Source organism: Ictidomys tridecemlineatus, chromosome 1, assembly GCF_052094955.1.
Source record: "Ictidomys tridecemlineatus isolate mIctTri1 chromosome 1, mIctTri1.hap1, whole genome shotgun sequence".
In the NCBI taxonomy this organism is placed as follows: domain Eukaryota; kingdom Metazoa; phylum Chordata; class Mammalia; order Rodentia; family Sciuridae; genus Ictidomys; species Ictidomys tridecemlineatus.
The window spans coordinates 244,752-260,661 of record NC_135477.1 but is presented as its reverse complement, the minus strand read 5'-3'; the positions used below and the strand labels follow the sequence as shown (position 1 = coordinate 260,661).

Sequence of the window (15,910 nt, the reverse complement as noted above, 5' to 3'; positions counted from 1 at the left end):
ACTTCTACCTCTTTTAAACAATTTTGCTCATCATTTGGCATTGTTCATATAACAGGAATCCCATACAATCCACAGGGACAAGGCATAGTTGAAAGACCTCATCAAACTATTAAAATGTACTTATTAAAGCAAAAAGAGGGAATTGGGAAGGGGTATATATCCCCCAAAGATAAACCTAAAATAATCCTTTTTACTCTAAACTTTTAAAATTTGGATTCATCAGAGCTTAGTGCTGCGGAAAGGCATATGTGTCCAAAAAATGTACATAAGCCCAAGGTACTTTGGAAGGATATTCTAACAGGACAGTGGAAAGGTTCTGACCCAGTGATTGTCTGGAGTCGGGGTTCTGTTTGTGTGTTTCCACAGGGTGAACAGCAGCCGATTTGGATTCCAGAGAGATTAACTAAAGCGATTTCTACAGACCAAAAAGAAGATGATTTGGCTCAAATCCATAACATCTGATATCCAGGACTCCAGTTTGGCTATCCTTACATCTGTGACAGTGGTTCTCCCACACTGGAGGCTAATGAAACCAGAATTTTTTTTCAATATCTATTTTATTATTGCCCTTTCCCACATCATGAAGTTCTATTTTGTTTTTTGAGATTATACAGACCTAGGTTAATGTTTTGCTGATCAGTTCTATTTTTTGACTATGGAGTTTTTAAACATTGCAATGGAGATTTCACCTGCAAAATGTTACAAGGCCTTTACTATTATGTTATGTGTTGTATGTATTATATTATGTGTGCACACTTGTGTTTTGTGTTGTATGTGCGTATGTCCATATATCATATATGATGAGCGCTCATGAAAAAATGGATTCAAATATTTTTTTTTCTTATTCATTCGATTTAAATGGTTTAATTTAAATTGGGTAAACAGCTGTTGAGGATTGTTTTAATATGTGAACAAAAAAGGAGGTTAACAGATCTGTTTATTTACTTTCACCTTTCATTTTCATTATATTTAATAATTCCGTTCAGGATAATGTAAATTGTTCAGAAAATTGTTTTCTTTTAGTGCCTGCTGGAATGTTACATAATTTTTTCTTTAGCCATTATTGCCAGAATTCCTATCTTCATCCCCATGCTGGTGAAGACAAAGATAAAACCAAACTACAGCTTCTGCAATAGCTATCACTGAACAGCTTGCAGAACTTGCTTGGACTATGTATCACTTGTATGCATTGTCAACTATCTGTTGGTGCAGTGACTTGTGATAGTGCTGGGGTATTTTTGCTGATGGTGTCATTGGTGGTACAATTTTTCCAAAAGGAGCCATCAATTGGCTTGGTGTATTCTCCTCCCTTCTGCTTGTGATGGTCATTCAGCTAAAATTTGGGGAACAACAGAGGTGAGGCAAAGAACCTCACCCCGCTACTGGTACAAAGGCCTATCCACAGGTGTGGCTGTATACTGGACCGGTAGTCAGTGATGGGTAAGATCCAATTGCAATGGTACCAACCTAAGACAGGAGGCTGACACCTTGAGGTCAGCTCATCCAATAACGGGTAAGGACCATATATACTATTGGACAACCTAAGGCAGGCATGGTCCCTAAGCCACATGCTTGTTGTTTAATTAAACAGAAGGGGGGAGATGTTGAGAGTCACAGCCAAAGCAGCCCCAGCAAACTTCCAGCTGATTGGCTCACTGTGGCCCCAGCAAACTTCCAGCTGTCAGCTGATTGGTTCCTCTGCGGTGATGCTCATTGGGCTGTTTTCCCGCCCTTTCAGACCATGGAGCTGCTCATTGGGGGACTCTTTTGGCTCCACCCACATGACCCAGCCAATCGGCCTCAAGAGCAGGAGGAGTGGGGGTTCAGAGGCTTGCCCGAAGCCGGTGGTGGCAGTTGGGCTCTGAGGGAATTCCTGAAGAGCTCATGTGGTGTGGTGTGTGGTTCTAAAAATAAAGTTTGTTTCTGCTTGACAAGTGGCTCGTAAATTGTGCCCAGCCAGACTGTGGCACTGTGGAGGGGTGTGGGCCAAGGAGGAGGAACTCTGGAGGGCTGTGGAGGGGTGTGGGCCAAGGAGGAGGAACTCTGGAGGGCTGTGGAGGGGTGTGGGCCAAGGAGGAGGAACTCTGGAGGACCCTGGAGGGGTTGGGCCAGGGTGGATGTGCTCTGAGGTCCCTGGAAAGGTCTGGGCCAGGGTGGAGTAGCCTTGGAGGGCCTTGGAGGGGTTCTGAGTCAGGGTGGAGGAGCTCTGGAGTGCTCTGGAAGGGTCTGGCCAGGGTGGCGGAGCTCTAGAGGGCCCTGGAGGTGTCTGGGCCAGGAAGCAAGAGCTTTGGAGGGCCATGGATGGGGTCTGGGCTCATGTGGAGGAGCTCTGAAGGCCCCTGGAGTGGTGTGAGCCAGGGAAAAGGAGCTCTGTATGGCCTTGGAGGGGTGTTGGCCAGGGAGGAGGAGCTCTGGAGGGCCCTGGACGGGTCTGGGCCAGAGTGAAGGAACTCTGGAGGTCTCTGGATGGGTCTGGGCCAGGGTGGATTAGCCATGGAGGGCCCTGGAGGGGGTCTGGGCCAGGGTAGAGGAGTTCTGGAGGGCTCTGGAGGGCCCATGGGTGCTGGGCCCGGAGGAGAAGCTCTGGAGGGCTCTGGAGGGGTCTTTCCCAAGGTGGAGGAGCTCTGGAGGGCCCTGGAGGGACATGGGCCAGGGAGCAGGAGCTCTGTAGGGCCCTGGAGGAGTGTGGGCCAGAGTGGAGGAGTTCTATAGGGCCCTGGATTGTCTGGGCCAAGATGGAGGAGCTCTGGAGGGCCATGCAATGTCTGGGCCAGATAGGAGGAGCTTCGGAGAGCCCTGGAGAGGTTCTCGACCAGAGAGGAGGAGTTCTGGAGGACCCTGAGGATTGTGGGCCAGGGAGGAAGAGCTCTGGAGGGTCCTGGAGGGGTTTTGGCCAGGGAAGAGGAACTCTGGAGGACCCTGGGGGGAGTATGGGCCAGAGTGGAGGAGCTCTGGCAGTCCCTGGAAAGGACTGGGCCACGGTGGAGTAGCCATGGAGGGCCCTGGAGGGGGTCTGGGCCAGGGTGGAGGAGCTCTGGAGTGCCCATGGGGGTTGGGCCAGTAGGAGGAGCTCTGGAGGGCTCTGGAGGGGTCTTGGCCAAGGTGGAGGAGCTTGGAGGGCCCTGGAGGGATCTGGGTCAGGGAGGAGGAGCTCTGGAGGGCCCTGGAGGGGTCTGGGCCAGGTAGGAGGAGCTCTGGAGGGCCTTGGAGGACTGTAGGCCAGTGAAGAGGAGATCTGGAGGGTCCTGGAGGGGTCTGGCCCAGACTGGAGGAGCTCTGGCAGTCCCTGGATAGGTCTGGTCCAGCGTGGAGTTAACTTGGAAGGCCCTGGAGGTTGTCTGGGCCAGGGTGGGGGAGCTCTGGAGGGCCTTGGAAGGGTCTGGGCCAGGGTGGAGTAGCCTTGGAAGGCCCTGGAAGGTGTCTGAGTCATGGTGGAGGAGCTCTCGAGGGCCCTGGAAGGGTCTGGGCAGCCTGGCCCAGCTATGGAGGGCCCTGGAGGGGTCTGGGCCAGGGGGGAGGTGCTCTGGAGGGCCCTAGAGGGATTTGGGCTAGGAAGCAAGAACTCTGGAGGGCCCTGGAGGGGGTCTGGGCCAGTGTGGAGGAGCTCTGGAGGGCCATGGAGTGGTGTGAGCCAGGGAGGAGGAGCTCTGGAGGGCCCTGGGGTGGTCTGAGCCATGGAGGAGGAGATCTGCCTGGCCTTTAAGGGGTCTGGGCCAGGAAGGAGGAGCTAGGAGGGCGCTGGAGGAGTGTGAGCTAGGGGAGGAGGAGCTCTGGCAGGCCCTAGAGGGCTCTGGGCTAGGGAGGTGGAGCTCTGGAGGGCTCTGTTGGGGTCCGGGCCAGGTACGAGGAGATCTGGAGGGCCCTGGAGAGGTTTTGGGCCATGGAGGAGGAGCTCTGGATTGCCTTGGAGGGGTGTGGGCCAGAATGGAGGAGCTCTGGAGGTCCCTGGATAGGTCTGGGCCAGGGTGGAGTAGCTATGGAGGGCCCTTGATGGTCTGTGTCAGGGAGGAGGAGTTCTGGAGGGCTCTGGAAGAGTCTGGGCCAGGGAGAGGAGCTCTGGAAGGCCTTGGAGGGGTGTGAGCCAGGGAGGAGGGACTATGGAGGTCCCTGGAAGTGTCTGAGCCATGGAGGAGGAGCTCTGGAGGGTTCTGGAGAGGTCTGGTCCAGGGAGGAGGAGTTCTGGAGGTCCCTGAATGGATGTGAGCCAGAGTGGAGGTGCTCTGGAGGGCCCTGGAGGGGTCTGGACCAAGGAGGGGGAGCTCTGGAGGGCTCTGAAACGAGTGTGGGTCAGGGTGGAGGAGCTCCAGGGGCACTTGGAGGAGGACAGGCTTTCAAGGGGGGACTGGCAACTCAGTGCCTATGAGTCACTGTGGACAGTGACAGGTGTCTGGGCTTCCATAGTCAATGGACTTTATGTAGGAATCTGCTCCCAGAGTCGGAGAAGCCTCTGGAGTGTGGCCCTTGGAAGGGTGTGGGAGGTAGCAGGGTATCCCCAGGAGTCCTTATCCAGCAGAGACTCTCCAGCTGCCTGAGTTGCGCTGCCCTGTGCGTGCCCTGCCTGCATCACCTTCAGCTCCTCTCTTTCTCCAAGTCCTTTCTGTCAGTGAATCTGTGGGTGTCACTATCTCCACCTGCCTCTCTCCCACCCTGCTCCCCAAGCCTCCGACCTCATTCTGGGTGTCATTCATGGGCCCCAATGCTCAGTCTTTCCAACAGCCAACTGTGCTGATGGGCTACCTCATCCATACCCACTGGCCGTCCCCAGTTCTCACGCCTCTGGGGGTTCCTCTCTTTTGGTTGCCCTGACGCACTCTATCTACCCACCTAGGAGGTGTCTTTGCACAGTGGTATCTCAGTCTGTTCCTGCTCTATTGGAAGTGCTTTTGTAGCTCCCACCTCCTGCAGGAGGATGTGAAATTAGCCCTGGGGTCAGGAGGAATGCCAGACAGCCATGTGTCCTAGGTCTTACACTTAAGGAGGAGTTCTGCTGCCTGGCCCCTGTCCTGCTGTCCTGTAGGACCCCACTCCTGCTGGGACTGACTCACAGATGCCTCCCTGTCTCCAGAATACCATGTCTCTCCTGGAGCAGGTCTTGTGCCCCCACACCCTGTGTCCTGTGCCCTTACACCCTGTGCCTGGCAGACCTCACTGTGGGCAGGTCCTGTGCCCTATGCCATTGGTCCTGTGCCCTGTGCCCTCTGTCCTGTGCCCCCATGCCCTGTGCCTGGTAGACCTCACTGTGGGCAGGTCCTATGCCCTGCACCCCCTGTCCTGTGCCTCCATGTTCTGTCCCTGGTAGACCTCGATCTGGGCAGGTCATGCGCCCCTATGCCTTGTGCCTGGCAGACTCACTGTAGGCAGGTTACATGAGCTCACTTCTGTGCCTGGCAGAACTCACTGTGGGCAGGTCCTGTGCCCCATGCCGTGTGCCTGGCAGATCTCACTGTGGGCAGGTTACATGAGCTCACTTCTGTGCCTGGCAGAACTCACTGTGGGCAGGTCTTGTGCCCCATGCCATGTGCCTGGCAGACCTCACTGTAGGCAGGTTATATGAGCTCACGTTCTGTGCCTGGCAGAACTCACTGTGGGCAGGTCCTGTGCCCCATGCCATGTGCCTGGCAGACCTCACTATAGGCAGGTTATATGAGCTCACGTTCTGTGCCTGGAGACCTCACTGTGGGAAGGTCCTGTGCCCCCACACTGTGTGTCCTATACTCCCATGCCCTGTGCCTGGAGACCTCACTGTGGACAGGTCCTGTGCCCCCACACTGTGTGTTCTATACTCCCATGCCCTGTGCCTGGAGACCTCACTGTGGGAAGGTCCTGTGCCCCCACACTGTGTGTCCTATACTCCCATGCCCTGTGCCTGGAGACCTCACTGTGGGCAGGTCCTGTGCCCCCACACTGTGTGTTCTATACTCCCATGCCCTGTGCCTGGAGACCTCACTGTAGGCAGGTCCTGTGCCCCCACACTGTGTGTTCTATACTCCCATGCCCTGTGCCTGGAGACCTCACTGTGGGAAGGTCCTGTGCCCCCACACTGTGTGTCCTATACTCCCATGCCCTGTGCCTGGAGACCTCACTGTGGGAAGGTCCTGTGCCCCATGCCATGTGCCTGGCAGACCTCACTGTGGGCAGGTCCTGTGCCCCCATGACCTGTGTCTTGGCTCCCACATCCTGCGTCCTGTGCCCCAAGCCTGTGCCTGGCAGATCTCACGGTGGGCAGGTTCGGTGACCCCATGTCCTGTGTCCTGTGCCCCATTCTCTGTGCATGGAACACCAGGAAGTGGGCAGGTCCCGGGCCCTGCGCCCTGGGCCCCGCACCCTGGGCCTGGTAGATCTCGCTGTGGGCAGGGCCTGTAGCCCTAATGCCTTGTGCCTAGCAGACTTCACAGTGGGCAGGACCTGTGCCCCCACACTGTGTGTCGTATGCAGCCATGATCTGTGCCTGGCAGACTTCATTGTGGGCAGGTCCTGTGCCCTAATGCCCTGTGCCTGGCAGACCTCATTGTGGGCAGGTCCTGTGCCCATACCCTGTCCTGGCTCCCACACCCTGTGTCCTGTGCCCCATGCCCTGTGCCTGGAGACCTCACTGTGGGCAGGTCCTGTGCCCCCACACTGTGTGTCCTATACTCCCATGCCCTGTGCCTGGAGACCTCAGTGTGGGCAGGTCCTGTGCCCCCACACTGTGTGTCCTATACTCCCATGCCCTGTGCCTGGAGACCTCACTGCAGGCAGGTCCTGTACCCCCACACTGTGTGTCCTATACTCCCATGCCCTGTGCCTGGAGACCTCACTGTGGGCAGGTCCTGTGCCCCCACACTGTGTGTTCTATACTCCCATGCCCTGTGCCTGGAGACCTCACTGTGGACAGGTCCTTTGCCCTCACACTGTGTGTCCTATACTCCATGCCCTGTGCCTGGAGACCTCACTGTGGGCAGGTCCTGTGCCCCCACACTGTGTGTTCTATACTCCCATGCCCTGTGCCTGGAGACCTCACTGTGAGCAGGTCCTGTGCCCCCACACTGTGTGTCGTATACTCCCATGCCCTGTGCCTGGATACCTCACTGTGGGCAGGTCCTGTGCCCCCACACTGTGTGTCCTATACTCCCATGCCCTGTGCCTGGAGACCTCACTGTGGGCAGGACCTGTGCCCCCACACTGTGTGTCCTATGCAGCCATGACCTGTTCTTGGCAGACTTCACTCTTGGCATATCCTGTGCTATCACACCCTCTTCCTGGCAGACTTCATTATGGGCAGGTCTTGTGCCCCCATGCCCTCTGTCTTGGCTCCCACATCGTGTGTCGTGTGCCCCATGCCCTGTGCCTGGCAGATGTCACTGTGGGCAGGTCCTGTGCCCCATGCCCTGTACCTGGCAGATCTCACTGTGGGCAGGTCCTGTGCCCTCTTGCTCTGTGTCCTTGCTCCGAAACCCTGTACCCCATGTCCTGTGCCTGGCAGAGTTCACTGTGGTCCTGTGCCTGGAAGACCTCACTGTTGGTAGGTCCCATGCCCCCACACTGTGTTTCGTATACTCCCATGACCTATGCCTGGAGACCTCACTGTGGACAGGTCCTTTGCCCTCACACTGTGTGTCGTATACTCCCATGCCCTGTGCCTGGAGACCTCACTGTGGGCAGGTCCTGTGCCCCCACACTGTGTGTCCTATACTCCCATGCCCTGTGCCTGGAGACCTCACTGTGGGCAGGTCCTTTGCCCTCACACTGTGTGTCATATACTCCCATGCCCTGTGCCTGGAGACCTCACTGTGGGCAGGTCCTTTGCCCTTACACTGTGTGTCATATACTCCCATGCCCTGTGCCTGGAGACCTCACTGTGGGCAGGTCCTGTGCCCCCTAAGTGTGTGTCCTATACTCCCATGCTCTGTGCTTGGAGACCTCAATGTGGGCAGGACCTGTGTCCCTAGGCCCCATCCCTGGCAGACCTCAATGCAGGCACAGGGCTTCAGCTTCCAGTGATAATGCCAGGCTTTGGCACCTGGTTTACTGATCTGTATAGTGTAGCAACTAGGGCTGGCACTTCACATGTAATTTACTAATGAAAAGGTGCATGAGTGGAACATTTTTTTCTGTTTTGGTGATTGGATTGAAATCAGTGCACTCTACCACTGAGCCACATCCTCAGCCCTTTTTATTTTTTATTTTGAGACAGGATTTTCCATGTTCCCTGGGGCTGATCTTGAAATCCTCCTGCCTCAGCCATCTGAGTCACAGGATGACAGACATGTGCCACCCTGCCAGCTCCATTCTACTTTTTTTAACAGATAGATTTACAGAAGTTTGATTTGGAAGTCCATCCATCTGGAAGAGAGAAGTGCTCATGATAAGGCACCTCTCTTGGAACATTTGCTCCATTGTCAGGCTGCAGGGCCAGGCCCCCTCTGCTGGGCACATGGGGCAGTGCTCTGGGTCTCTCCTGATGCAGATGTGGGGGGGGGTCCCTCAGGTCCAGCAGTGCCGGGAAGGAAGCCCTCAGGTGGTCTTGCCCAGAGTCCTGGCTGGAGTGCTTGCTTTGTTTGTCTTTGTTCCTCTCTGCCTCTGCCCTGCTCACATCTCCCCTGTTGACAAAAAGTACCCAGAGAGACCCTGAAGCTGCACACCACCCCTGGAACAGCTGGGACACCCTGGTGCATGTCCCTGCACCCCAGGCACATCTTGTGAGCCTTCTGCTTCCGTTGGGGCCATGGTTTGCATGCTTAGGTCTGCTGTTGGTCAGCAAGGGGCCCATTCCACATAACCAAGCCCAGACTTGAGTGTCCAAGGAGGGCCCCTCCCTCTGCTGTGTGTGCTGTAAGGGTCCTGAGCGCAGCACAGGACTGCCCAGTGTCCCTTGTAAGGTGGATGCTCTGAAGTTCTGCCAGCACAGCTGGAATTTCCCTCTGAATCCAACATAGGCCTGGTGGCTTCTGACCACATGCAGTGTCTGGCTCTGGCTGGGCTGAGGGTGGCCCTGGTCCTTATGGAACCTGATTGCATGATGACATGGCTCTCACACAGCCCTCAAGCCCTGGGAGGGGATCTGGAGTGTGGGCCTGATGTTGCTGCCGGAGCCTTCCTCGCGAGCCCTCAGGGGGAGCAGATGGAGGCTCCCCCAGGAGACCAAGGGTCTGGGTTCCCCAGGCAGCCCTCTGAGCTGGGCCCATGGTGGCATGGGCACTGATGGTGGGTCTTGGCTGGGCTCAGGGCCCTCCGCAGATACCCACCCTTGAGTAGCTTTGAAGCATCTTTGATAGGGGACTGCTTATGCCTCCAGGGGTTCCTCCTCTGTGCTGGTGGACAGCATGGGACGGGGGTAGGACAGGGACTGGAGAGTTGGGCTCTGGGTATAGACCTTGGGGAGGACCTCCCAGCTCTGGCCAGTGTCCAGAGGGCTGGGTCCTAGGTACCATTTTCTGTCCCAGACTCCTTTCTTCCTCTGGCTCCTAACAGCTGGATGTGGGCCATGGACAGGTCAGTCCCAGGTGGGTCCTGGGTGGCTGAGCAGCTGCCATTGCTTGGTCATCCCTGTCCCACCTCCTCTGCCCTGCCCTGCTCTGAGCAGTGTGTTGCCTTCCTCAGATGTCCTCTCAAGACCATCACGAGGCCTCAGAGGCCTGGTGGGAGGGCTGCAGGGACCACACAGCACAGGCCCCGGGGTCTGGGTCAGTGGGTGGGGACGGGCCTGCACTGTCTGCTGCACTCCCTGTGCAGGTGTGCAGCCAGAAGATCTGTGCAGAGGTTCCCACCTGCCACTTGGGGTTCCCTCTCCCCTTGGTGGGAAGGGGCTGTGATGTGTGTTGAACTCTGCCCTTGTGGGGCCCCTGGAGGGTCAGTGAGGGCTCCTGGGGTGCCTTCTGGGCATGGTGGAGGTAAAACACGTGGGGGCAGCCAGGACACAGGCCAGGGCATGAGGAGGTGCCCATACCCCTGCAGCTCCCACTGGCCCTGCTGTCTGCAGAGGCTGGGATCAAATGAAGGTGACGTGGGCCTGCCTAGGAGGGGTTCCCCAGGGCCTGGGTTGCCCTCTGCACCACCCTGCGCAGTGCCCACTTGACCTCCTGGTTCCGCAGGCAGTAGATGACTGGGTTGAGCAAAGGTGTGAGCACAGTGTACACCACGGACACCAGTTTGTTGTAGTCGAAGGAGTAGATGGCACGTGGCCGGGCATAGATAAAGAGGGAGGCTGAGTAGAAGATGACCACTACCGCCAGGTGTGAGCTGCAGGTGGAGAAGGCCTTCTGCCGGCCGCTGGGGGACGGGGTGCGCAGCACTGCACCCAGGATGGCCGAGTAGGAGAAGATGGTGAGCAGTAGTGGCCCCAGCAGGATGAGCAGTGCCAAGAGGAAGTCCACCAGCTCTGCCACGGACATGTCAGAGCAGGCAAGGTTCAGCAGCGGGGACACATCACAGAAGAAGTGGTTCATGACGTTGGGGCCGCAGAAGCCCAGCCGGGAGATGAAGAAGACCTTCCCCAGGGAGATGGTGAAGCCCGAGAGCCAGGAGCCTGCGGCCAGGAGGCTGCAGAGGCTAGGGCTCATGATGGTTGGGTAGCGCAGGGGGTTGCAGACGGCCACGTACCGGTCATAGGCCATGACGCCCAGGAGTGTGCACTCAGTGCAGGCCAGCGCCAGGAAGAAGTACAGCTGCGCCAGGCAGCCTGTGAAGGAGATGCGCCGGAACTCTGGTGCAGCCAGGCTGAACAGCATCTTGGGCACGGTGACAGAGATGTACCACACCTCCAGGAAGGACAGGTTGCTGAGAAAGAGGTACATGGGCTTGTGCAGCATGGGGCTGGTGCGGATCACGGCGATGATGACCAGGTTCTCCATGACAGTCAGCACGTAGGCCAGCAGGAACAGCAGCAGGAGGCACAGACGGAGCCCCACAGGGCCCGTAAAGCCCACCAGGATGAACTCCACCACCTCTGAGTGGTTGCCCCTTGCAGACATGGTGCCTACTGCCTCACCTGGGGGAGCAGAGATGGAGGGTAAGGGGCTAGGAGTGGTAAGAGGTTGAGCTCCCCTTGGGTGGGAGAAAGACTCATCCTTGATGTGCTCCAAGACTGCCCAAGCTCACCCTGGGCTTCGGGCCTGTTTCCTGCTGGACCGTGGAGGCCGACAGCCACCTAGCACAGACGACAGACAAGTGTCCAGGTACCGAGAGAACAATGCCTGGCTGCAAGGACTTGCAAAAACAGTTGGACAACTGCACAGAGCCCTCCCCGCCCCTGCCCCAGTCCCACCCCACCCCAGTCTGGCTTTCTTCCCCCTCCACACACAGCTCACACCCACCGCCCAGGGGCTGGTGGGCAGGGCTGTCAGAATCAGGAAGGGGGACCTTGGGCTGTCTCAACACTATCAGGCAGACCCCAGGAAAGGTGGCAGGAAGGAGGCCTGGGGACGGCAGAGGAGTCGTGGGTTCAGTGGGCAGTGAGTGGCACTGGGCGAGATGGTAAGGGCCAGGGCTACCCAGAGTCCTCGTCTGCATGACGCCAGGTGGGGCTCTGCAGAAGCTCCCCAGGGATGAAGAGGGTCCAAGCCCACCCCCGGTGCTGCTGGCACCATAGGCTCCGCAGAGGGAGGTTGACCTTAAAGGAGTGGAGCCCAGAGCAGAGGTTGCCCTTGCCCCCATTGTGGGGGGAGCCTTCTCCCCAGCCAGGTCTCCCCAGACATGGTGAGTGCCATGTGGAGCGGGGTGGGGTTTTGCTGCTTACCTGGCGTCCTCAAGCCTAACCTCAAAGCAAAGCTCAGAACACAGCTGGGCAGGCACAGCTGAGGGAACTCCAGACTTCTCCACCAGTACTATCTGTGCTGCCCTCAGCTGAGGTGGCTGGTGACCCACCCAGAAGGCAGTGTCCACCGGCTCCACAGCTGCCCAGGAGTCCCAGGCTTCTCCTGTCCTAGGCTGTCGGGGCCTCTGATGCTGGTCAGTGAGCAGAGGAGTCAATGGGTGCCTGCTCTGTGCTCCCTGGTCCCAGCAGCAACTTAGACCAAGATCCCTGTAGGGCAGCCCTCCCGTTTGGTGCCCATCCCGTGCCTGCTGTTGGCTGCCCACATGCCCCCTCTCCCTCTCCAGGCCCTGTGTGTCCCCCCACCGCAACCCCAGCATGCTGCTTGGGGCCTGGGAAGACCTACAGGAAAGGACTAGAGAGGCAGCAGAGCTCTGGGCATGGGCTCTGGGACAGCAGCTGGGTTCAAATTTCTCCCTGTCCTTAGCCTGTGATCTTGGATAGAACAGTCTGTGGCCATGATGTGAGTCATGGCAGGACTCCACTTGGCTACAGGGACAGGCCACAGCAGGCTGCCCCAGCTGCTCACAGGGTCGGAGAGCAGGCTGTAAGGACAGGGCAGCCTGCAGGTGGCATTTCTTCTGCCCCATGGAGTGGGAACAGTCTGGAAGCCCTGCAGGTGCCAAGCCCTGGGTGGACACCGCAGGATGTGCCCACTCTGAGCACCTGGGGAGCGTTAGGGATGCAGTGCAGCAAGAGGGTCTGGTTAGGCCTGAGTAGGGTCAGCCCTGGTGTGCCGAGGCCTCCCTTTGTACAGCCAGATCCTATGCTGCTATCTCTGAGTGGCCTGTCTAGGAGCTGGGCTGGGAAAATGAGGCCTGGGCATTGACATGGCTCTTGTGGCTCATGACAACCCGCTTCCACTCAGATCTGCCACCTGTCAGCTGAGGGCTTGGGACAAATACCTGCCTCCTCCAGTCGTCTCTGAAGGATGGAGGAAGTGTCACTTTATCTGGTAGAACTGTAGTTAGGGAACAGCAGCAAGTTGGCTCTCCTCATGCAAACTTGTGGACACACACCAGAAGGTCCTGGCATTGCTGCCGAGGGACCACAGACTGCCGGTGACCCCAGAGCGTCTGGGTCTGGTCCAGGGGAGTGTCACATCCTAAACTTGGAGACCCTGGGGACAAGCTCCAAGATGCTCACACGCAGTACACATGCTGCACAAACCCCCAATATGCTCACCCAACATATGCACCCCAAACTCAACACAGGGGTCAAATAACCCCATTCCCCATACTCAGATTCACTCACAGTGTAGCCAGGTACCCACATAAGCATCATGCCCACATCCAGGCCACACACACATGCCCTTGGCACAAGCCTCATGCAGGCAGCAGGCTCCTGCTGGGTAAACAAACAAGCTCCCCAAACAGAACCAGCCTGGGCACATGCGGGTGTCCCTGGACCCTGGTGCACAGGAGATACACACTGAGTTCAGCCTCTGGAGCCCCCACTCTTCCACAGAAGCAGGTAGGAAGATGCAGCTGTGGAACAGGGATAACCATGAAGCCACAGACGCATCGACCTCTATGCTGACACCTGCCCAAGAGAAACATGCTTGCCAGCAGACCCCTACAGGCTCCCTGCCAGCAAAGCCACAGCACAGGCACACATGGGCGTGCTCAGGAGCATTGAGGTACATAGGAATGAGCAGGCTCACACAGATATAGACACCTGTACAGGTGTGCAAACAGGTGAGCACACAGATGTACACTCAGACATACTTGGGCACATATGCAGGCATACACAGGTGCATACAAAAGCACATGGGCACACACAGGGTCATGCAGGTGCACACAGTGCATGCAAATGCACACAGGTACATGCAGGTGCATGCACAGGTGCATACACAGATACACACATAGACACATGCAAGTGTGTACAGGTGCACGTAGGTGCATACACAGATGTGCCCACAGGCACTTGAAGGTGCATAAACAGGTGCACACACAAGTGTGCATACAGTCTCATGCAAGCACACACAGGTGTGCACACAAGCACACTCATGACATAAGCACTAGAACCCCTCATGTCTCACCTGTGCAGAGGCTGGTGAGGTTTTAGACGCGGATCTGGGTTTGAGCCCACCTGTGCCCCACTAGCTCTGCTCTGCCTGCCAGCTCACTTCTATGCCTGTGAAGGGACTGGGGCTTAACTGTTCTTCCCGGGCTTTCCTTTCCATGCTGCTTGATGGTTAGGGACCCAGCAGACTTGCTTCCTCACCTTGACCTTGAGGACCTAGGGACTCAGTGTGAGAAGTGGTAGTGGTGGTTCTGAGGGAGTGAGGACCAGGGCTACGCAAGGCTGACCAGGGGCCAACCACAGAGGACCTCTCACTCTCACTGAAGCCACCTGGATCTCCCCAGTCCACAGGAATCCCCAGAAAATGAGGAAAGTGGTGTTTGCTCTTGGATGTGGCACAGTCTCCCTGTGACCATCAGAGTCTGTTCCAAAAAGATCAGTTTGGGGAGTGCAGACCTAGAGGTGACTCCCCCCACAATAAAAGAGACTTGTCCGTGTCAGATGAGAATGGACGGCGGAGACTGAAGCAGGTGCCTCTTCCTGTGTTCTGCTGCTCCACACGTTGGGACTGGTACAAGAGTTCCTGTGCTGGGCAGGCCTGCAAACACTGTGCTCAGCCTGGAGAGGGCAGCCAGCCTGCCCCCCTCAGCCAGAGTGTGCATCCAAAGAATAAGCTGGCTGTGTACATGGAAAGCCCTCTTCTGCCCTGGCACAATCCCTTCCTCCAAGAACTCACAGGAGGGAGAAGCTGACTAGGCGGGGCTGGAGTGTGTGAAGGGAGTGGAGGCCACTCCTTACCCAATCCCCAGGTGACACATGGAAGGTCCTTCTTCCCTCTTCCCCTTCCCCTGTGACCATGTCTATTAGATTGGCTAGATCAGGGCAGATGGACACCTGCTCCCAATACTACTGTCCTGGCAGGACACAGCTGTGGGCCCCATCAGTCCTCTCACCCCCAGCAGGGCCTGAGGAACAAACCCTTGGGTCCCTGGGCCCCCTGCCCACCCAGGCCCAGAGCTGCGGGTGCAGCCCCAGACTTATGCCTGCTTGCTCAGAGCAGTCCCACCTCATCCTCACCCTCCTATCCCTCCTTTCACTTTGAGGGACACGGGATGGGTTGAACTGTGAAGCAGATACAGGTGCCAGGACTCTCTGTCCTAGGCAGGAGGACCACAGCCCCTGGCTCTGTCCTTTTTTGTTGATTGTCTGCTGGAAGCCCAGGGCATCCAGGGTTAGCAGATGCCCCCTCTGAGTCCTCCCACTGGGTGGGCCTGGACTGATGCTCTGGGCTGGGGTGGTCCTTGGGTGGGGGATAAAGGGTAGTTGGAGGTGAGGGAAAGGTGCAAGGGCCTAATGGGGATTCAGCTCCAAGTTGTGGCTGGTGGCCAGGACTGCTGACCAGTCCCTTGGAAGTGGGCAAGGGACTTGCAGTGCACAGAGCTGAACTGGGTCCTGTCTTGCTGCAGCCCAGACCTTGGGGATACCTGGGGCCAGCACAGTGGTTTTATGATGTCCTGCTCCAGAATTACCTGACAAGTGCCAGTCACTCATCACTCCTCGGCCATGTCTGGGGGCTCCTCCTTTGTTGAGGTGGATACTGACCGCTGCCGTGACCCCAGCTCTGCAGGGGCTCAGGTGTGGGAGGAGACACAGTGGGCTCATGAAGGGCAGCTCTGTGGCACGTGAGGGGCAGACCTCATGCAGAGGTGCAGAGGGGCCTGCAGCACCACACCCACCGCTCTCCCACTTAGCTTCTGCCCCTTCTCAGAAGCAAGCGGCAGGGCAGGGTCCGACCTCCTGCTCACACCTCCTGGGCCTCTTCCAGCTGGGCTTTGTCTGGGCTGTGCCCACACCCAAGGAGGCCTCCTCTGGCCTCCACCCTCTTTCTATCCTGGCTTCTAAAGTCAGTGAGGATGGATCTAGTCTCCTCTCCCATGAACTAAAGGCTGGGAGGCCCTGGTCTGTGCTGCCTTCTCCCTGTCTCCCTCTGCCCTGTGTCCTGTTCACATTCACAGGCCCACTAAGCTCCACCACAGGGACCCCTCTTCCCCCAGGACGCAGGAACTGGCCTGCCTTCTGCTGCTGCCCATGTCCCCT

General features: G+C 57.4%; 2 protein-coding genes across 2 annotated transcripts in view; one reads left to right on the top strand and one right to left on the bottom strand.

The window, feature by feature from the left end:
- Nucleotides 1-9,992: 9,992 nt before the first annotated feature.
- LOC101966582 (olfactory receptor 226) lies at nucleotides 9,993-10,949 on the bottom strand. Its single transcript, XM_005320847.2, has one exon. It carries the CDS (start codon nucleotides 10,947-10,949, stop codon nucleotides 9,993-9,995), a length of 957 nt encoding a protein of 318 aa, XP_005320904.2.
- A 4,427-nt stretch (nucleotides 10,950-15,376) lies between these two features.
- Nucleotides 15,377-15,910, top strand: part of Scart1 (scavenger receptor family member expressed on T cells 1) — a 16,620-nt gene continuing 16,086 nt past the window's right edge. Inside the window, 1 exon segment of the mRNA XM_078019299.1 lies at nucleotides 15,377-15,448. Within this exon segment, the coding sequence (XP_077875425.1) occupies nucleotides 15,377-15,448 (72 nt within the window).

Bases quoted from the DNA above. Each gene is read 5' to 3' on its own strand.
- LOC101966582 (XM_005320847.2), bottom strand. From the start codon at position 10,949: ATGTCTGCAAGGGGCAACCACTCAGAGGTGGTGGAGTTCATCCTGGTG.